Here is a 23,326-nt window from a genome sequence, read left to right on the forward strand (position 1 = left end):
TTTAAGAAAATAAAGTCAGATTAAAAATCACTGTTTATTATAAATTCAGCTTTGTTATAATTACCTATTCCTTGTCCCCTTCTATTGATCACTAATGAGTGTGATATTTGCAGCACACGATCCCCAGAACTGCGATCCAACGTCCTTGACATCGAAAATGTTGTAATAAGTCGAGATGAGCGTGGCTCCGATTCCGAACGTGATAACCGCCCCCGAAAGTATGCAATCGCTGTACATGAACCGACAGAACCTGTAAGAAGTATCACAGCATAGCGTGAACCATTGACCCATTTTGTGAATGGTTGGAGCAGGCGGCTTGTCATCAGTTGTGGGGGTTGTAATCGTTCCATATGCACTTGGAAACAGAGGTTCTCGATCGTCAGTCGAAACGAGTGTGTTCCTACTCGATATGTGTTCCATTTCCTGGTAGTAGATCTTTTCCAGCGACGTCATTTTTTGGTAGAACAACGGTGGTAGAATGAATATGAGAGGGCCTGTCAGTGTTCCCCCGATGGTTCCCATGACCACATCGAAACGAGGGACGAGTTCGGCAATCAGAACAGCTAACCAAACCAATGAAGAACGTATCACGCAGCGCTTCAATGTGAAATCTACAATGATTGAACATTTGTGTAAGAGGTTTCGAAAGCGATTAGTTGAATCGAATTCGTATTGGATGAAGTATATTTTAGGATAAACTAGAGAAACGATCTGTACTATATCTATTATAACTTCTTAAAAATACAAATACACTCAACAGTTCAACGTGGTGCAACTGCAACATAAGGCAGACTAACAAATATTGACGAACGACTCGCGAAGCTTCACGAACATTTTTCGGGTTCATTTTTTGGTTTCTCTGCGAGTAGTAGGTAGGCAAGAAAAAAGCAATACAAATGTTCGCAAGTATTTTGCATTGTCTACTTTACTTGCTTATTAATTTACTCCTAAACACAAAGTAAAACAAATATTTATTTCGATGAACACGCGATCGCTCTGTATAATAATTTTATATTTATTTTGATGATTGCGCGATCGTTCTGCGTACCGAACAAGACACGATCGGACGCGAACTAAACTTTTCTTACTAATTAATTTACTCACTCGCACAAAACAGAACAAATGTTTATTCCGATGATCGCGTGATCGTTTTGCGTGTTGAGCGAAACACGATAGAACACGAACAAAACTTTTACTGACTAATTAATTTACTCACTCGCACAAAGCAGAACAAACATTTATTTCGATGAGCGCGATCGTTATGCATTCATTTCATTTCATTTATTTAGTCTACATCTAAACAGATAACACTGAATCAACAATTTCACGCCACAAAACACGGTTCCAGGCCGCATCTCTCCATGCTCGAATGCGCCCCACACTCGCCAAGTCGTTTTGCCCCTGGTCTGCCCACCTCCCTCGCCGCGCTCCACGCCGTCTCGTACTCAGGCTTGACAAAACTCCTCACACTCGTTAGAGTTAAATAAAATCATCATCAGCAAAATGCTGCATTCGCATCCACACAATAATTAAGTGGAAGCGTAAATAAATAGCAGAGGTACAAAAACACAGGTGAGGAAGCAAAATAAAAAAACATGTGAGTGAGGCGTCGGGTGAAAGAGCACTCATTGAGCCTCCGGAGCGACGCTTTGTATGTGAAAAAAATCTTGGAGGCTGTTTTGAGTGTGAGTGTAAGTGAGTGACGCACCACAAGAAAAAGATGAACAGATAGACTCGCTCTTGTTTTGCGACGCACAAGCTCGGGTTTAATGATGCACAATGTTGTGAGTTTTGATGCTCATTTCTGCTCCTCAAAAAAACTCTTGCTTTTGCTCATTTTCTACTCGGCGAGGAGTTTTTGGCAAGCGTGCGTACATGCCGCTCGTAGCGCTGCAGGAGGTTTGTTGGAAGGGATCAATGGTGCGAACGTTTAGAGGTAATCATACCATCTACCAGAGCTGCGGCAACACACATGAGCTGGGAACAGCTTTCATAGTGATGGGCGATATGCAAAGGCGCGTGATCGGGTGGTGGCCGATCAACGAGAGAATGTGCAGGTTGAGGATCAAAGGCCGGTTCTTCAACTTCAGCATAATCAACGTCCATAGCCCACATTCCGGAAGCACTGATGATGATAAGGACGCATTCTACGCGCAGCTGGAACGTGAGTACGACAGCTGCCCAAGCCACGACGTCAAAATCATCATAGGAGATTTGAATGCTCAGGTTGGCCAAGAGGAGGAGTTTAGACCGACTATTGGAAAGTTCAGCGCTCACCGGCTGACGAACGAAAACGGCCTGCGACTAATTGATTTCGCCGCCTCCAAGAATATGGCCATTCGCAGCATCTACTTCCAACACAGCCTTCCGTATCGGTACACCTGGAGATCACCACTGCAGACAGAATCACAAACCGACCACGTCCTGATTGATGGACGGCACTTCTCCGACATTATCGACGTCAGGACATATCGTGGCGCTAACATCGACTCTGACCACTATCTGGTGATGGTTAAACTGCGCCCAAAACTATCCGTCATCAACAATGTTCGGTACCGACGACCGCCGCAGTACGACCTAGAGCGACTGAAGCAACCTGATGTCGCCACTGCAGTAGTAGTAGTAAAATTCTTCTTTATTTAAACATTTTTTGTTCTACAATTATTTTAAAACATGTACAATGATCGGCCGGCTTGGCCCTCCAACTTCAATTTTAATTATTATTATTATTATTTCTTATGTTGTTACTTAATATTTAAAATATAATATATCATGACGACCTTCAGAAGGCGCTAGTGTGTTTGTTTAAAATTTGATAACCTAACTACTATGTACACTAGAGTGATTCAAATTCTGACTTTTTCGCTCCCCTGTGCTTAAACGATTGTTTTTGCTATTTTAATAGTCCTCCCAAATTTTTAGCTTATTTGGATGTAACTTGGCTGTGCACGTGCCGTTTGAAGGTTATATGAAAATTACTATGAGAATTGCCACTTATGTAAAGGATCGTTTCGTGGAGCAGCCCAGTACATATTTGAATATATTTAACGCATCGTCATCATAGAATAGATCCTAAGCTGAAAGTCAGTTGTTGTTGCGAAGCAATCTGACTTTTGTGAGCAAAATTATAAACAAAACAGAAAGGCTCATTATTGATATTGATGTTATTCTTTTACGTGTTAAATTGAATTTCCCATAATTCAGTAATTCCATAATAACTTTTGTTGCCAGCATCAAATCGTTTAGCAACAACGACGATATTTTCGCTTGTTAAATTTCCTATGTTGCTAACGTACTCATACATTTTTAGAGCTTTATGGGCAATGATGGGGAACGGTTTTTCACAAAAGTTACTGTTTTCATAGTAATTTTCATACAAGCTTCAAACTGCTTGTGCTCAGTCAAATTACATCCAAATTAGCTAAAAATTTAGGACGATTATTAAAATGGCAAATGCCATCGTTTAAGCATAGGGGAGCAAAAAAGTCAAAATTTGAATCACTCTAATGTACACACTTAAAATAAATCGCCGACTTCGGTAAATTTTACCGAAATCTCAACCGCTGAACTGTTTGGTAAATTAATTTACAGATTTTCGGTGATTTTGACAGTTGAGCAATGGAAAAATTACAAAAATCTGTAAATTAATGTACCGAACAGTTCAGCGGTTGAGATTTCGGTAAAATTTACCGAATACTGTAAAAATCAGGTATCTGGCAACCCCACCCCCCTGGCGTCCTATACTATCACAAGAGGTTTGACAATAGCCACCATGTCCACGGACGGTAGCTTATTACCGTCCGTTGTTATTGTACGAAAATAAACATCATGTGTTTTGTTTACTATTTGTTTTGGTTAAATCTGAAAATTGTTTTCAAAATAATTTGCAAGATTTACATCTTTGACCATGGGAATTATGTTATTTGATGATAAAATATAATAAACTTACGAATTGGAGGGAATCTACAGGTGAAATCAAGCGCTACACGAAATCATTTTTCGTAACTTGTTCTCCCGCTCCGAATCAAACAAAAGATATTATTATTGTTTATACTGTGTTGAGCATCACAGTTGAAATGGTCCGGGGATGCAAATCGAACAACATTCATTAGTGAAATTGAAATGAAATAAATGGTGTGCTGAAAGATGTTTTAGGATTATATTTTCATGCCAATAATAGCTAGTATTATTTTTGAACAAATTGAAAAAGTGTAGCCAACAATATTTTGGATAAAATCCAGTTGCTTATAAAGGAACTATTCGGGAGAAGTACTTTTCAAAATGTATGCTGGACATATTCATGAAGATGTTTGCTACGCTGAGAAGAATCTCTTGCCACGGGGCTGGTGAACACTAATATTTACAATAAAAATCTGATAACCTAGATTGGAACTAGCGCCCTAATTGGAGCCTGATCCGAATGCAAGCAACGGACCCTAAACTTTTCTTTACACTCACCAAAGCGTTCATGTAAGGTTTTTATTCCGGCCAGACGGTGGACCTCGGATGTTCTTGTCCTGGGAGGTGTTGAGGATCATCCTCAGGAATTTGTTTTGGATCCGCTGAAGTTTGAGGTGGTGGGTTTTAGCGCAGCTCTCCCAGACCGGCATGCCATATTCGATCACAGGGAGGATGATTTGCTTGTAGACAGCTAGCTTATTTTTCAGACCGGCGGTTGATCAAAGGGTACAGTAGTTTCAACAAAACGTCTTGTCAACCTGTTGCCTGAAAATAAGCTTGCTGACGAGGGTCAAGCCAAGGTAGTCGGCCTCGTTGGCCCATTCCACAGTCGTGCCATTGAGGATGATTTTACAGTCCCCAGGCGGAACATGTCTAGGGGATTTAGAGTGGGGGAAAATGATGACCCGGGTCTTCGCCGCGTTGATACAGATCTTCCAGTCGGTGAGGTACTCTGTCAGGGCATCCAGGCCTCGTTGGAGTTTTGCCACTAGCGCTCTGATCACTCTACCGTTGTAGACGATGGAGGTGTCATCTGCGAACAGAGACAGAATGCCGCCTTCTGGAGGTTCTGGCATGTCGGAGGTGAACAGATTGAAAAACAGGGGCCCGAGGATACTGCCCTGGGGGACGCCTGCGATGATGTTGTGCGCATCGGAACTCGCTCCGCTGATTCAGACCGGGAATGTCCTTGCCGACAGGTAATTGTTGATGATTTTCACCAGGTAGCTGGGAAGATTGTAGCGTTGTAGTTTGTACACCAGGCCATCATGCCATACATTGTCAAATGCCACCTCGACATCGAGTAAGGCCATGGCGGATGTTTTTGAGACAAACTTGTTCCGTCTGAGGACGTTGGTACCTCGAATCAGTTGGTGTACAGTTGACCGACCGCGTCGGAAACCAAACTGTTCTTCGAGCAAGATGTTGAGATTTTCGGCAGACTCAAGTAACCGGTGATGAATAGCTTTTTCGAATAGCTTGGATAACCCTGAGAGAAGGCTGATGGGACGATAACCTCTGGGGGAGGAAGGATCCTTCCCAGGCTTCCGGATAGGGATGACTTTCGCTGACTTCCAGGACGATGGGAAGTAGCTGAGCCAGAGACACTGATTAAAGATCAGCGAGAAGTGCTCAAAGAACGGAGCACTCATGTGTTTGAGCTCGAGATTCAGGATGCTATCGAAGCCTGGGGCCTTCATGTTCTTCGATGATTTGATATAGGCCGTCAATTCGCCAGCTGAGATCTCCAACTCCTCCGAGAAGTCGTTGGGAATCAAATGGATGTTGTTAGCATGCTCGTTGACGGCTGCTTCGTGTGGACTGACGATGTTCTGCCCAAGATTGTGTGAGCTGACGAAGTGACGACCTATTTCAGCGACCTTCTCTGCAGGAGTTATCAAGCGATCCTTAGAGCCATTATAGTCTAGTGGGATCAAAGGTGGAATGGGCCGAGGCTTGAATTTTAGAATTTTGGTCATTTTCCAGAACGGCTTAGCATAATCTGGGAGAGTGCGGATCTTATTCGAGAAGTCGTTATTTTTGAGGTCCACCATTCTGGCCTTGATAATTTTTGTGATTCGATTGCGTGCCTTAAGTTCAGGCAGTCCAGTACGCTGGAACTGCCTGCGAGTGACATTCCGCAATCGAATCAAATATTTGGTGAGTGTATCGATGTTTAAGGAGTTGCTTACCTGCCGAGCCGTCGGTACATGTTGCTCCCGGGTCGCCGTGATCGCCTCCTCGATAGCGCAAAGCTGGCGGTCGATACTTTCCGGCGTCTCCGGACGCACCTCGTAATCGACGGTGTTATCGACGCACTGCTGGAACCGCTGCCAGTTCACCCGATGGTAGTTTCGCCGTAACTGCAGGTGCCGATTGACCGAGGAGCCCAGTTCCGCCACCACCGGATAGTTATCCGAACTGAGCTCCTGGTAGACGACCGGCTGCGAGACATGGTCACTCAGGTTTGTTATGTAGAAGTCGAGGGTTGCGTGGACACCGGACCGACTCAGCCGAGTGGGGGAATCCGGGCTCAAGATCGTGTAGTGGCCTTCCTCCATGTCGTTGCTCCAGATGGTGCCGTTTCGATTGCCGCGACTGTTGCCCCAGGCTTGATGTTTGGCATTCAAGTCGCCGGCCTTGCCTCCGCGTCAGTTTGACGATGTCCCTCCGAAGGGCAGCCGATGATCCATCGCCGGATTTGGCCTGCGTTGGACAGTACGCCGCGATGAGCGCTATTGTGCCGACCGAAGTGGTGATTTCAACACCGATGGCCTCGATGACACTGAGCTGGAAGCTTGGAAGCAGACGACAATTGATGTTGTAGCGAAGAGCGATAGCCACACCGCCTCCCCTGGTCGGCCGGTCGAGTCGCACGATGCGGAAGTCCGGGATGTTGACGTTCACCTCCGGTTTTAGGTGCGTTTCGGTAATGAACCTCCTCAATCTCCTCAAGGAAATCCTTCAGCTCAATTATTTTGCTCTTTAGCGAGCACGCGTTCCAGTTGACCAGGCCCACCCTAGCATCCATTTTCAATGATGAACATGCCAAGAGTGAAGACCTGGTCGAAGCGGGTTTTGCAGCCGCGCAGACGAGTGGCGAACTGCGCGAAGATCGGCATCAGTTGCTCCGGAGTGTACAGCGGAGCAGATTCTTCCGATGGGACGGCTTCGTTCTCCGACTGCCGATGGAACCCAGGAGGAGGGAGTGGGGGCAATTCGCTGGTGGATGGTGCCGACGATATTGGAGCTTGGACTGATGCAGCTGCCGCTGCCAGTCGCTTGTGCGACTGTAGCGGTGGGAATATTGCAATCACACGACGGGGAGCCGGGATGGCTGGAAAGTTCACCTCGTTGATTACAGGAACACTTCTTCGGAATGGTCCTGGTGGAAGCCTTCTTACGAATTTCCAGGAACTTGGCTCGCTTTGGGCAGCCTTTTGTGGTGGCCCGATGTTTATCGCCACAGTTGGCGCACTTGGGATCGGCCACCTCCATTTTGTCGCACTCATCAGTCAGATGGGGTTCGCCACACTTGTTGCCGCGCGGCTTCATGCGGCAGTTCCTGGTGCCGTGCCCGAAATTGAAGCAGTTGGTGCACTGCGTGACGTTGCGGTGCACTGGCCGATATCGCTCCCAGTCAACGACGGTGTAATTTATAACGCCGACCAGCTTCAGGTGCTTCCACGTGGTGGAGCCGTGCTCCAGGTGGACCAGGTAAAGCTGGTCGCGATATCTCCTCGTCTTGTCGTGACGAGCGATCTTGTGCACGGCCACCGGTTTCAATCCGCATCTTTCGAGCTCAGCTTTTAGCTCTTCTTCCTTCATGTCGTGGAGTCCTCGCAGCAAAGCCTTTAGCGGCTTCGTGCCGGGGTGGTCATGAGTGTAGTACTCATACTTGTGGACCTCGAGGAACTCCACGACGGATTGATGATGGTCCTTGTTTGCCGGCATTACTTTCACGCCCTCGCTGCAGAGCCGAAAAGTACATTTCAGCCTTCTTGCACACCGCCAAAGATGGTCCTAAGCACCCGTCTCTCGAAGACTCCGAGTGCTTGCAAGTCCTCCTCGAGCATTGTCCATGTTTCATGTCCGTAGAGGACTACCGGTCTTATTAACGTCTTGTACATGACACATTTGGTGCGGTGGCAAATCTTTTTTGACCGCAGTTTCTTCTGGAGCCCGTAGTAGGCCCGACTTCCACAGATGATGCGCCTTCGTATTTCACGACTGACATTATTATCAGCCGTTAGCAAGGATCCGAGGTAGACGAATTCCTCGACCACCTCGAAGGTATCCCCGTCTATCGTAACACTGCTTCCCAAACGGGCCCTGTCGCGCTCGGTTCCACCCACAAGCATGTACTTTGTCTTCGATGCATTCACCACCAGTCCAACCCTCACGTTTCAGGCGGGTGTACAGTTCTGCCACCTTTACAAATGTTCGGTTGACAATGTCCATGTCATCGGCGAAACAAATAAATTGACTGGATCTGTTGAAAATCGTACCCCGGCTGTTACACCCGGCTCTCCGCGTGACACCTTCTAGCGCAATGATGAACAACAGGCACGAAAGTCCATCACCTTGTCTTAGTCCCCGGCGCGATTCGAACGAACTGGATATGTCCTGACGTCGATAATGTCGGAGAAGTGCCGTCCATCAATCAGAACGTGGTCAATTTGTGATTCTGTCTGCAGTGGTGATCTCCAGGTGTACCAACGTCGGGTATATGGGACGAAGTCGACGGAACGATTGGTTCGATGAAGAGTGCAGACAGATTCTGGAGGAGAAGGACGCAGCGCGGGCGGTCGCGCGGAGACAACAGACCCGTCTTTTTCAGAAGAAGAAACGCCGCCTGGAAGAAGCGGAGTGCGAGGAGATGGAACAGCTGTGCCGTTCTCAAGAAACACGCAAGTTTTATCAACGCATCCCGCAAATGCTTTGTGCCGCGAGCCGAGATGTGCAGGGATATAGAAGGAGCATCTTGGCGTACGAACGTGTGGTGATCGAAAGGTGGAAACAGCACTACGAGAAACATTTGAATGGAGCTGAGTGTACAGGCAGTGAAAGTCAAGGCAGCGGAGGAGATGATTACGTCTGTTCAGCGGACGATGGAAGTCAACCAGCCCCACCTTTAGGGAAGTTAAGGATGCCATCCAACAGCTAAAGACCAAAAAAGCAGCTGGTAAGGATGGTATCTGACCTCACCAAGATGGGCCTGGAAAAGCTGGCCACATGCCTGCACAAATTGATAGTCGGAATCTGGGAAACTGAACAGCTACCGGAGGAGTGGAAGGGAGGGGTTATATGCCCCATCTACAAGAAAGGCGACAAGCTGAAGTGTGAGAACTTTCGAGCGATCACAATCCTTAATGTCGCCCACAAAGTCATATCCCAGATCATCTTCGGTCGTCTGTCACCATTAGTAAATGAGTTCGTGGGAAGTTATCAAACCGGCTTCGTTGACGGCCGCTCGACAACGGACCAGATCTTTACTATACGGCAAATCCTCAAAAATGCCGTGAATACCAGGTCCCAACGCACCATCTGTTCGTTTATTTCAAGGCGGCATAAGACAGTATAGACCGTGTAGAGCTATGGAACATTATGGACGAGAACAGCTTCCCTGGGATCAAAGACTGACCAGACTGATCAAAGCAACAGTAGATGGTGTGCAAAACTGTGTGAAGATTTTGGGCGAACACTCCAGTTCGTTAGAATCGCGCAGGGGACTAAGACAAGGTGATGGACTTTCGTGCCTGTTGTTCAACATTGCGCTAGAAGGTGTCATGCGGAGAGCCGGGTGTAACAGCCGGGGTACGATTTTCAACAGATCCAGTCAATTTATTTGCTTCGCGGATGACATGGACATTGTCGGCCGAACATTTGCAAAGGTGGCAGAACTGTGTACACCCGCCTGAAACGTGAAGCAACAAAAGTTGGACTGGTGGTACATGCTTGTGGGCGGAACCGAGCGCGACAGGGCCCGCCTGGGAAGCAGTGTTACGATAGACGGGGATACCTTCGAGGTGGTCGAGGAATTCGTCTACCTCGGATCCTTGCTAACGGCTGACAACAACGTTAGTCGTGAAATACGAAGGCGCATCATCTGTGGAAGTCGGGCTCCAGAAGAAACTGCGGTCGAAAAAGATTCGCCACCGCACCAAATGTGTCATGTACAAGACGCTTATAAGACCGGTTGTCCTCTACGGACATGAAACATGGACAATGCTCGAGGAGGACTTGCAAGCACTCGGAGTATTCGAGAGACGGGTGCTTAGGACCATCTTTGGCGGTGTGCAAGAAGACGGTGTGTGGCGGCGAAGAATGAGTATCCAGAAGGTAGCTAAAGCCGGAAGGGTACGATGGGCAGGACATGTTGCAAGAATGCCGGACAGCAACCCTGCAAAGATGATGTTCGCTTCCGATCCGGCAGGTACGAGACGGCGTGGAGCGCAGCGAGCGAGATGGGCAGACCAGGTGCAGAACGACTTGGCGAGCGTGGGGCGTATCCGAGGATGGAGAAATGCGGCCTCGAACCGTGTATTGTGGCGTCAAATTGTTGATTCAGTGTTATCTGTTTAGATGTTAACTAAATAAATGAATGAATGGAGGGAGTAATACGAAGGGCAGAGATTGACACGAGTGGTACGATTTTCACAAAGTCCGTCCAGTTATTTGGTTTCGCCGACGACATTGATATCATGGCCCGTAACTTTGAGAGGATGGAGGAAGCCTACATCAGACTGAAAAGCGAAGCTAAACGGATTGGACCAGTCATCAACACGTCGAAGACGAAGTACATGATAGGAAGAGGCTCAAGAGAGGTCAATGTAAGCCACCCACCACGAGTTTCTATCGGTGGTGACGAAATCGAGGTGGTTGAAGAATTCGTGTACTTGGGCTCACTGGTGACCGCCGATAACGATACCAGCAGAGAAATTCGGAGGCGCATAGTGGCTGCAAATCGTACGTACTTTGGACTCCGTAAGACGCTCCGATCGAATAGAGTTCGCCGCCGTACCAAACTGACAATCTACAAAACGCTAATTAGACCGGTAGTCCTCTACGGACACGAGACCTGGACGATGCTCGTGGAGGACCAGCGCACAATGGTTCGAAAGCAGCCAAAACCTCAAAAATCAAAATTCGTGTTTCCGTTAAAATTATATTTTTCTCATTTTATAGAATACTTACGTGATTCAAATTCAAAATTTGAAGTAGTTCTGTTAAGTTTTGACTTTGTTACATCATTTTGAATTGAACATCAAGGCGTTTAGATCAGCATCGTACGGCTTCAATTACATCGCAAACCCCAATATTATTTCAAGACTGCATTGTCGGGATCTTAAATAGTATGTCTATGTCAAATATTGGTGACAGAACTCAACTTTAGATAACTTTGAATACAAAATTAGTTGAAATACTCACAATTTTTAGATTGAACTGCTCCAAAAGTATAGGCGCCGATGAGTGCCCGTTATAATTCTATGCTCATTACAAAGCTTAAAGCAATAGCTTCCTATTCATCACTATTTTGTTTTGCGAAAAGTTGCGATAAGCTGTTTTTTTAACGTTTTAGTTTGAAATGTGCATAGTATTTTTTGGTCTGTTTCTAACTGAAACCTTACAAATGCGTATTTTTTGTTCACAAGAACCTTAAAAATGCCCTTTTTTAAATTATTAGATTGAAGCTGAAACGTTCGATATAATTATTTAATATTTAAAACATGTAATGAAAGCATTAAATGAAAGCTGAAAAATGGAATGATCTCGTAGCATAATTATTCAATAATGGAATCATTTTGTAGGGGAACAGACGGCTTTGGCAGGTTTTGTTCTATTATTGGCAGGGGGTTTTGTCGACCGAATTTTATGAAATTTGGCCACAATATTATTTGATATGCAAAGAATGTTTGGGCCAAATTTGAGCATAATCAGTTATAAAACCCCCTGCCAATAATAGAACAAAACCTGCCAAAGCCGTCATTACTCCCTACTTTTATTTGAATATTTTTTTGCTGTTTTAAGTGAGAGAATTGGACAGTTTTCTTCCCAAACGACTGGAAGATATTACACACAAGGTTTGCTATTTTCAAAACTTTCTCCAAGGAAGGAAAAGGAAAAGCCTGTTTCGAGTCAAGATTATGAAGAATACAAATGTAAGTACACAGTTGAAATAAAAGTTGGTCGTTTGTCATGCAAATTAATTGATTCTTTTCAAATTCAACTTTTTTCAAAAATATTCCATAATTGTGGATGTTCCAAAAAAAATTATTTGTCTTAGCACATGCACAGCCAGTATTTAGCAAATAAGTCTTTTGATACGAACATTATGTATAGCTTTTTTCACTTCTCAAAATACGAGTTTGTACTATCCCATTTAATTCCACCACTTGAGTCAAGTGAGAAAACCAATAACGGCCTTACGGTTGAAGTCGAAATACGTAACTGTGAAGTAACAATCAAGTAATGGAATTAAATGGAATAGAATTAACTAGTTTTATGGCAAGTGAGATCATCTTTGTTGCGAAACAATCTGTTTTCAAAATCCGAATGTAGCAGTAAAATGAAAATATTTACTATTCACAGAGATGCCTAAAACGGCTGTATATTGGCAAAGTAGTGCTTCCAACACCCACATTCAAGTCTGTATGTGACAAAAACCATCAAAATGCCAAAATACAAACATAAGGGATATTTTTAGGGACATTTTGAGGTTTTGGCCAACCTTGTTCTGGAGCGAACCACTGTGCAGCGCGCACTGGGAGTTTTTGAAAGGAAAGTGTGGCATACCATCTATGGTGGGGTGCAGATGGCGGACGGTACGTGGAGGAGGCGAATGAACCACGAGTTGCATCAGCTGCACACCGTTCACACCGCGAAAATCGGTAGACTGCGGTGGGCCGGGCACGTATAGCCAGAATGTCGGAAAGTAATCCGGTGAAAATGGTTCTCGACAACGATCCGACGGGAACAAGAAGGCACTGCACAGCGGGCAGGAAGATCGAACAGGTGGAGGAAGATTTGTGGAACCTCCGCAGACTGCGTGGTTGGCGACGTGCAGCCATGGACTGAACTAAATGGAGAAGACTTTTATGTGCAGCACAGGCCACTCCGGCCTTAGTCTGATAATAAATAAATAATAAACATTCTATTCTATGTACCACAAAGAACAGGCACCAGAAACAGGTCAAAAGACTTTCGGTTACGCGTGTAGATCTAAAGGCCTTACTCCAGGAATTTCTTGGATGACCAAGAAATAATGCTGTGTACACATTCTATTCTCTGTACCACAAGGAGGATACACCATATTTGAAATAGGTCGATAGATTGCATAAAAATTACAAAAAAAAAATCGATTAAATGTGTTTTTTACGCGATTTTTCAGGCGATCCAAAAGTTTTTCTACGCGGTTTTTCAAAAAGTACGGAAAACACGTCAAACACGCAAAAAAATAATTTACAGTGAAGTCGTTTTTCACGCGTTTTTGGGATTTACGCGGTTTTGATTTACACGGAACGTATCCCCCGCGTTAAAACCGACTCCAGTGTAATATAAAACAGACCCCATTTGATTTTGGCAACTCCTTCGGAACATATGTTGCCAAAATCGAATAGTTTTTATATCAATATCAAAAGTCTATTAAAAAAAAATATATAAAACAAAAGTTTGTTCTGCCAAAATCGAATAGTTGTGAATATTTGTTTCGCATGGGAGTCTAACGCGGCGCCAACGTATTCTATGTGCGGGGCTCTTAAGCCGGTGCTTCTTCACATGCTATACAATTACCTCATCGTTCGCCATTTTTTTCAATGAACCTGTTGTTGAATTTCATCTTCACATTTCTCTTGTTTCTACATATATCCCTCTTTCAGTAAATCTTATACATTTTCGACTTCAGAAAGATGTAATACAACTAGCTTAAAGCAATATCAATATCCCCAGGTCGCAGATTGTTTTTTTTTTTCACAATCACAATAAACCCCAGTTGAAGACAGTCACTTAAAAGACTTTCAGCCCGTGGCTAGCTCATCTCTTCGGAGAAAGCTTATTGTTAAAAACGTAGATGTAAAAGCAGCCTGTATGGAGAATTGGGTGAAGTAATATTTATGAAGTCTACGCCTGGACTGAAGGGTGTGTCATGCTGTTTGCCGACTCAAGAAAAACATTTACGGGCTTAAGAAAGCTGGGCGAGTCTGGAATAAAACCTTGGACAATGTGTTATGCAAAATGGTTTTCCTATCAGGTAAATCAGACCCATGTTTATATATAGAGAGAGAAACGAAGATCTCAATTTCATTGAAGTTTACGTAGATGTTTTACTAATTGCTTGCAACAGGGCAGCGAAATATCCAAAGATGATTTCAGTCACAACAATTCAAGTTGTCATAATAGGGAGAACTATCGTTGCATAAGATAGATCCTTATCAATAAATTGGCGTTTATCTCAAAAGTAACTGCAAGATTTAATTTAGGTTGAGTGAAGCACGAAACTGTGTAAAACTGTCTGATCACAGAGGCAGACTTTGTAGCTTTGACTGAATCCTGTCAGGAGTTGCTATGGCGGAAAAAGTTGTTAACTGACGTTGGCAAACCTTCGAGACCTATCAATATTAGTTTATGCAACTACCTAGTGTAACCAACTTTTCTAATGTGAATTCAAAATTAAATGGACCACCCTAAGCCCAATATTTTAACAAGCCTTTATCCCTGTACACATTACATATTCTTATCAGTAATATATAGCTCGTTGAACTGAACGGTCAGTTTCATTAGAAATCCGAACGTCTATATTTCTTCCGTTTACAACTCTGTAGACAGGATCGATTCTGTTTCGGGATCGCGCGGGGACTTTGTGAAATGCGTGTATAAGTGAATCGCGGGCGCAAAAAGCAGTTCTAAGGGTCGGCGGAATTTTCGGTGTGATGAGCGAAGCCGAAAAGGTGTTGGAAGAAATTTCTAAAAGTGTGGCTGAAAGCGTGTTTGGTGAGCCTGAGAGCCTGGAGGAGGCTGGAGGCAGTGGATTGTGCCAAATAAGTTCCCCACAAGGTGGTTTACAAGAAGAGCCTGATTCCGAAAGTGAACTCTTTCACTCCCCGACTAGTATACGACGTATTAGTTTTGAAAATCTACTGATAAAAGATCCTCGCTATAAAAGAAGAATGCCGGATGAGCAGAAGCCCGAGATGTCGAGTGATGCTACCATGAGACAATTGATTGCTGCGTTAACCGGTATTGCACGAGGGAACGCACCGCGCCGTTTCGATGTAAGAGATGTAAAGGATCTCGTAGTGCTATTTGATCCAGACATCCCCACGACGCCGACCGCTGAACAATGGATTGAATCTATTGTGAAAGCATCAGCCCTCTGTCAGGGCGACGACGAATGGAAACTTCAATGTGGAATTTTGAACCTAAATGGCCCAGCCAAACTCTGGTTCAGCGGGGTATCCGTGAAAACGTGGGACGAATTCAGAACAGCGCTAATTCGTGATTTCCCTACCTCTGTCGATGTTGTCAGTATCCACCAGGCAATGATTGCACGAAAAAAGATAGCGCAAGAAAGCCTTGAGACTTACTTTTATAGTCAAGTGGCGCTTGGCAAAAAGGGCAAGTTGCCTGATGAAGCGATTATCAAATACATCGTGTTGGGCCTGGAAGGAAGATTCGGAACGATCTCCCAAGTGAATACTCTACCGGATTTACTGAAGCAGCTGAAATGGTTAGCAGAAGTAAAAGAGTTAATACCGTCTAACGATGGTAGTGTACGTGCAAAGCAAATGAGATCTTCTGGCTCGCAGGGTGCCAATATAAAGTGCTATCGTTGTAACGGTGAAGGGCATGTGGCGGCAAACTGTAGTGTTAAAAATGCCGGAAAATCTCACGCAAATTTTGAATGTTACCGATGTAACCAGAAGGGTCACATTGCTAAGAATTGTGGTAAATCTGCTCCGAAACAATTACCTCGTCCTATGCAAGAGATTCGTCAGTCGAGTAATTTTGTAAAATCGGTGGTTATTGGAAGTAATGAAATTGATGCGCTCTACGATTGTGGATCATCAGTAACCACGATCAAGGAGAGTTGTGCTGCCATACTGAATAATATCGTGCCATGTGACATCGCTCTACTTGGATTTGGAGGTAATAAAGTGCGAGTACGGGAGAAGAGTTTAGAGGTGATCAAGTTGGATGGACTCGAAATGGAAACCGATGTATGTGTGGTGCCGAATAGAGTACAGGCGAATTCGATGATCATTGGAAGAGATATTCTCGATCGAGAGGATGTTAGATTCGTGAAAGAGAGGGGTAGCATGAGAATTAAGAAAATCGCATCGTACCGAAATGATGATTCCCAGCGTCAACCGGTGGCAGGACCTAGTGGTATACAGGGCAACGTATACAGCATCCAGGCATATGAACCGATCGTCGCCGAAGAGATAAAAGTGGATGGAGATCATGAAGAGCGCGAGAAAATATTAGAGCTAATAAAGTGTTACCGACCATGTTTCGCAAAAAACTACCGTGAAATGGGAACCGCCAAGGATTGTGAGATGGTGATTGAAATGATCGGAAACGAAAACCGATACATATAAAGCAGTACCCATTAGAGTATTCGAAAGAAAATGTGGTGGAGAATATCGTGAGCGATTTGTTGGCAGCGAACATAATTCGGACCTTCACCTCACCGTACAATAGTCCTACAGTGTTAGTGCACCAAAAAAAACGGCGAGTGGCGCATGGTTGTTGACTACCGTGCTCTCAACGCAAAGACAGTAAAAGCTTCTTCCCCGACGCCTCTTATTCAAGACCATCTTAATACCTTAGCTGGCCCTCACCTGTTCGCTGCGGTGGATTTATTTCGTGGATATCACCAAATTCCGATAGCAGAGAATAGCAGAAAGTTTACTGCATTCTCGACACCGTATGGTCATTTCGAGTTCGTGAAAATGCCCTTTGGCCTTAGCAACGGTAGTGCAGTGTTCCAAAGAATGATCGATACAGTGATTGCTCCGCTCCGGTCGATTGGCGTAGTAGTGTACCTCGACGACGCAATTTTTGGTGGGCGTGATGCAAATGATGTGCTGGAAAAATTTGAGGCGCTACTGAAGCGATTAATGAAATATGGATTGACTGTGAACTTGGAAAACTCAATTTCTGAAGACTAGCCTCGATTTTCTGGGCCATGAAGTTAGTGAAGGCGAGATTCGACCAGGAAAGGAGAAAATTCGGGCAATCAGTGAATTTCCGCGACCAGTGAACGTACGCAATGTTCGTGAATTTCTCGGCCTAGCTAATTATTTTCGGAGATTCGTGAGGGAATTCAGTATTATTGCAGAACCTTTAACGCGACTAACGAAGAAAGATGAACTGTTTAAGTGGGAAGAAGAGCAGGAGATAGCCTTTGTAACGTTAAAAGAAGCACTCGTGAATCAACCGGTCGTTGTAATGTACGATCCAACAAAAAACATCGAAGTGCACACTGACGCTTGTATGCACGGACTGTCTGGTATACTGCTGCAGCAAATGAACGATGGATTGCATCCAATAAGTTATTTCAGCCGAAAAACTTCACAAGTGGAATACCAGAAGTATAGTTATGAGCTAGAAGCACTAGCGGTTGTCGAATCTGTGGAAAGATACCGTAAATACTTACTAGGAAGACATTTTGTGGTCGTGACGGATTGTGAAGCAGTTAAAAAAACGATGGCCAAGAAAGTGATGTTACCAGTAGTGGGCAGATGGCTGCTGAAGCTACAGGAATACGACTTTGATCTAGTGCACAGAAAGGGGGAAAAGATGCAGCACGCGGATTGCTTAAGCCGAAATCCAGTTTTCGAACCGGAGTCGGAAGAACCTGAGCCAGTGGTAGCGCATGTGATGGAAGTGAGCATTAAAGAAGATGAATGGTTGAAATTGCTGCAACGAGAAGACCCAACATTGTTCGAGATGATGAAGATATTGTCAAAACCGCCGGTCGATAACCGGGATAAGCAGATTCACAAGGAATACGCTCTGAAGAACGAGGGCGTGATGAGGAAATGTAGTGATGGATTGAAGTGGGTAGTGCCAGCAAGAGCACGTTGGCGAATTGCTCGCAACTACCACGACGATCTTGGCCACAAAGGAGTGGAGAAAGTTCTGGAGGCCGTGAAGAGGTATTTTTGGTTCCGGGGAATGCGTAACTACTTGAAGCGGTACATCGGGTCGTGCGTACACTGTGCGTACGTTAAAGCGAAAGGAGGAATAAAGGAAGGGCAACTTTATCCAATAGAAAAAATCGCAGTTCCATTTGACACGATCCACTTGGACCATCTAGGTCCTTTCGTTCGTTCATCGTCATTGAATGAATACATTGTTGTGCTGGTGGATGGTTTCACGAAATATGTGGTGCTAGAAGCTGTACGCAATACGAAAACATCACCTGTAATCCAGATGCTAGGCAAAGTGTTCGGCATATTTGGAAAGGCGAGACGCATTATCACCGATCGGGGCACCGCATACACCTCAAGGGAATTCGAAAGCTTTTGTGTGGATATGGGGATATCGCACGTGAAGGTTGCTGTTGGAACTCCACGTGCAAATGGGCAAGTCGAACGAGAAAACCGTAATGTATTGAATGCCGTACGCTGTATGGTACAGAATAACGATAAGTCATGGGATAAACATCTCCGAATGATCCAGTGGGGACTAAACACCTTGATCAACGATTCGACCAAGGTGTCTCCTCATATGTTGCTCTTCACCTATAACCCACGAGATATAATGCAGAATCAACTTCTGATGATGTTTACTGCTGAGATCCCGAACACCGACACAGATGCTCTAAAGCATGCAGTAAGTTCCCGAATCAACAAAAGGCTTACTTCGACAAGATGAGATATTCGGCACGGACATATTTTGAAGGCGAACTTGTACTCGTGGAAAAGGATCCTCAAGCCACTGGACTGACTAAAAAAAATGGAGCCGAAATACAAAGGTCCATACCTGATTCAAATGGTTTTGGGAAACGACCGATACCTGATTTCTGATGTTCCAGGAGTGCAGCTCAAACAAAAGAAAACATCTACCATCTTTGCAGCTGATCAAATGAAGCCGTGGTCCGTGAACGTTTTAGTCGAGGACAGCGATGAGGATTATCAGAATTCCGATGGTTCGGACACATAAATGTAATATCGCCGGGGCGGGATTCATCCTGTGGTGTCCGTTGTAACTAACTTTTCTAATGTGAATTCAAAACTAAATGGACCACCCTAATAAGCCCAATATTTGAACAAGCCTTTATCTCTGTACACATTACATATTATTTTTTTTTTGTATTTCATTTATTTGGTAGGCTCGAGGCGCCAACATAGGCTTAAAGGAGCCAAAATTCTTCTATTTAAATGTGTAATAATACAAATTCAAACTTATCTACCAATCTGAGTCATCCCCATACAGACTTTCTTTTTCTCGTTCTGTTTCCGAGCTGGCAGCCGTCGCTTTGATGTTTCTGCGGTGGTACTCTGCAAATCAATTGAATTGGAGCTAGATGTCGATGTATTGTCGTTAAACTGTTGATCATCGTTATTCTCCTCCGTTTCTGCTTCGGCTGGAAGAAGGCTGTCAGCGTTCTTGAATTCGTCTGGGGGAGATGATGTTGACTGCTCAACCAATGGGGGAAAGCTCTCGTCATTTATTACCGGTTTCGGAGATGATGAATTAGTTTCCGGTTTCAGTGATGTGACATCATCCTCCGAACATCGCTGCTTGGGATGAGCCACTTTGCCGCAGTATTTACAGGTGACTTTCTGTCCAGTATAAGTACATAACGATCTCTCTCCAGCTATCGTAATGTAAGACGGAATTTGGGTCTTTAGTCTCATTTGCAAAGTGCGTACTCCGTTGTATACCCCAGGAAAGTAGTGCTTCCAACGTTCTCGTGCTACGGTGAATACATCTCCAAACTGCTGCATGTAATCGTGGACTACGGTGTTAGGCATGGATGTAGGCAGATCGTGAACTCGAACAGTTATCGCATCAATATCAATGTGCACCGGGATAACAAAACGAGCTTCGTCAACCACAATGAAATGTTTATTGTTGTGTTCCCTGTCGTATCGATATGCAACTTCATGACTGAGCATTTCAATGTACACACATTTGTTGATGTTGTGGAATTGAATATGCTTGACGTCGGATAGCTTTAAATTAATTTCGTCCATAAGAAACTTGTGAACTTTTCCAGCATCAGGACGTGAAGGAAGTACACTAAAATCGACAACTAATGTATTCTTCCGAATAGCCATTTTCACGAAAAGCGCGCGCGTGATATTGAAAACGATAGAAGTAGCACGTCCGATGAATGCGAGCTCTAGCTGCCAACTGACATTACATATTCTTATTAGTAATATATAGCTCGTTGAACTGAACGGTTAGTTTCATTAGAAATCCGAACGTCTATATTTCTTCCGTTTACACTAGTTACAAAAAGATGATTATTTTCAGCGCGAGTTGTTAAAGTGCTGAAAAAACGAGTTTTGGAACAAATTGCACACACTATATTTTTGCAATGACGAAAAATGGGCCTTTAATATGATAAATCTGGTCCAAAATGGTTCAGTATGATTCGCTTCAAATGATCATTATTTCCAAAAAATCATGTTGCTGCAATCAGATTCCATGTTCCATAGATCGACAAACCTTGAATCGATAGCTTTGGAGAATTGTAAAGTCATGTCCATCAAACTATTCATTTTATACGCGACGCTGAGAATACATTATTTGAACACAAATATTACATATTTTGGCTGCGAATATGTACAGCACATGTTTTCGATATGGACAAATTGATAATAATTTGACGAAAAAGTATCCACGTGACCACGTGTATGGGTGGGGCTCGACTCGAACCCACAAACTCCTACTCTCTAGACAAGCGTGATAACCCTTACACAATATGACCACTTAAACTAAAAATATTGTTCATACCCGAAATTAACTAATTATTTAATTTAATTTTACTGAGTATACTTCATTCCAATACGAATTCTTAACGACATTACTTACCTCTGGAGGCACCGAGTACATCTTCCACGTGTTGAAAAAGTGCCGAATTCCCCACGGCACTAGACAGACACAGCTGCAGCGTTACCAACAAAATGGTAATATAGAGCGACCAACTTTTTGGTAGGATCTGAAGCACATTATTAGTCGTGTCCATGCCGTAACGATAAGCCACGAAAACCGTCGTTATAGTCGACAGTGTACAAGTGGCCATCAGCCCCAGGAATACTGCCTTTCCAATTTGGTATTTCTTTTCCATATCGACCTGTATCGTTAGCAGCATGGGATGAATATCAAACTGAAACGCTATGATTCCGTAGGCCTTTAACAACATAATCCACGATGGCATCCCCAGCTCGAGACCTTCGAAGGGCACAAAGTCACCCCGCGGCACCACCATTCCACTCTCGTTTGTGACAAACGTGTCTTTGCCGATAGATAACCAAGTCATAAAGGCAACACTGCTGCATATAATTACCGAAATACTAGCCAAAGGCCGCATATTCTTAGGGCTTCCCAGCCACATAATAGGACAAAGAAACATTCCAATCAGCATCAACCAGTAGCAGAACGAAAACTCAAACTCTCCTCCGGTTAGCTTTGATCCCAGCAGTTGGAGATTCTGGGAAGCCACGAGCAGATTCGGGATGCCTCCACCGAACACGGTCATATCCAGCAGCACCGTCACGAACATACTCATTCGCTTGCCGTAGGTGAATTCCGCGATTGCCGCATATGGATAACGATTCTTCCTAACGATCGACGGGTCTAGTTTCACGGCGATGGTCCAACAGCGCCCCAACACCGTTGCAGTATAGATTTGTAAAGTTACCACCAACAACACCAATGGAACGCCATACAATCCACACGATATTATAGATTTAGGCAGCGCCACTATAGGAAACACGCCGAACAAATCTATCACGCACAGGCTGGCGAAAAAAAGCGACAGTTTAGGTGATGAGCCGCAACCATCGCTGTTGAGGGGTTTCTCCGATTCCATCGTCAGTGCGGAGCATGCTTGCCTCCGCTCCAGAAAATCGTCATCAGTCGAAAGCGGTGGAGTAAATCCGCGAAATGTTACCGAGCCTGAACCACTTTTATCGCGAAACATCATCGCTCAATTTTGTAATAAAACGACACTCCGAACTCAACAGTGACAAAACTTTGTTTGAAATTTAGTTAAGAAATGTTTCTTTGCTCTGTCAGCCCTCCCTCGGATATGGTTGACCGGCCTAATGTGGAACATTCAGGGTCCAATGCGGCCGGTAAAAAACGAAATGAAATGAAAATGAAGCAAGCATTGATTGCACCCTGTACAAAACGGAGAAGGAATCCTTACAAGTTGCTTATTCCACCTGGCTGCGACCGGTATATAGCCTATAGGCAGTGTTACCTATCTGGTCTGCCCTTACTTTATATTGTGTTGCTCACTTACGATCTAGGAGAGAAGACTAATGAAATTTTAATTGATCTTTTATTCGATTAATTAAATTTATTAAAAATAAATCAATGTTTGCGTTTCTCAAGTAACAAAGTTGAATCGAAATTCTATCATGTCAATCTGAAACGTAGATATACCCTAATATTTATTTATAGTTTTTAATAAAGGTCGGAGGATACGTAGAAACCGCGAAAATCCGATTTTTGTTCAAGTTTTTTTAGACGGTTTTTAAGCAGTTCAGGTTTACGCGATATCCCCCGCGTAAAAACTGGAATCAGTGTATACAGTAGAAGCATAAGCCGTTCTTCGCATACTTGTAGATAACATATATTCAAGAACAGACAGTTCGCGATTCTGGGACTGCTATGATTGACATTGGTCTCTATTTCCAAAAGTGTGGTGTGATATCGGCATTTATATTTGAAAGGAATTTCTATTATTTTTTCCGTCTAATGAATTCCAGATTTTTCCTAAACAATTAGCTATGTTACAAGCTTATTAAAGTGACAGCAATAAAGGTGAGTTCAACGGACTCGAATAATATGCAATTAATTGTTTCTACGTAAGTCTTCGTCTTGGAAGTGTTTTGAAACATAACCGCTGTCACATCCAGGCGCTATAGTATATGCGCAAAATAGCCAACAAGAGTTAACCGCCAGAAATTTGTATGGCGAAAGTCATCTAACGCGGGTTTTCTCGAAATAAGAAACTTTTCATGAAAAACTATTTGGTACCGATTATGTAGGAAGGTGTCCGCTACCATGCCTACCAAATATTTTTTTGATGAAAGTGCTTAATTTTGAGAAATCGAACCTTAGATGCCTTTCGCCATACTGATTTCAGAAAGTTAACTCCTAGTGTCCCGCTGTAAGCACG

At 44.0% G+C, this 23,326-nt stretch overlaps 2 protein-coding genes across 2 annotated transcripts in view; both read right to left on the minus strand.

Moving 5' to 3' along the window:
* Positions 1-20: 20 nt before the first annotated feature.
* LOC134219696 (uncharacterized) lies at positions 21-22,192 on the minus strand. Its single transcript, XM_062698527.1, has 2 exons — positions 21,010-22,192; positions 21-611 (listed from the first exon to the last, which is right to left on the minus strand). The coding sequence occupies exons 1-2, from the start codon at positions 22,121-22,123 to the stop codon at positions 82-84; spliced, it is 1,644 nt and encodes a 547-aa protein (XP_062554511.1). The 5' UTR covers positions 22,124-22,192; the 3' UTR covers positions 21-81.
* LOC134219684 (exocyst complex component 2) overlaps positions 473-23,326 on the minus strand; it is a 44,455-nt gene continuing 21,601 nt past the window's right edge. Inside the window, exon 7 of the mRNA XM_062698512.1 lies at positions 473-611. The gene's annotated coding sequence lies outside the window, so the exon portion shown is untranslated. The remainder of the gene's footprint in view (positions 612-23,326) is intronic.

This window comes from Armigeres subalbatus, chromosome 1 (assembly GCF_024139115.2).
Source record: "Armigeres subalbatus isolate Guangzhou_Male chromosome 1, GZ_Asu_2, whole genome shotgun sequence".
Classification (NCBI taxonomy): Eukaryota; Metazoa; Arthropoda; class Insecta; order Diptera; family Culicidae; genus Armigeres; species Armigeres subalbatus.

What these genes read in the sequence shown, in the direction of transcription:
- LOC134219696 (XM_062698527.1), bottom strand. Translation starts at nt 22,123, where the DNA reads ATGATGTTTCGCGATAAAAGTGGTTCAGGCTCGGTAACATTTCGCGGA. An exon ending in TGTACTCGGTGCCTCCAGAG is followed by an intron (nt 612 to 21,009) that starts GTAAGTAATGTC and finishes CAATCATTGTAG; the next exon opens with ATTTCACATTGAAGCGCTGC.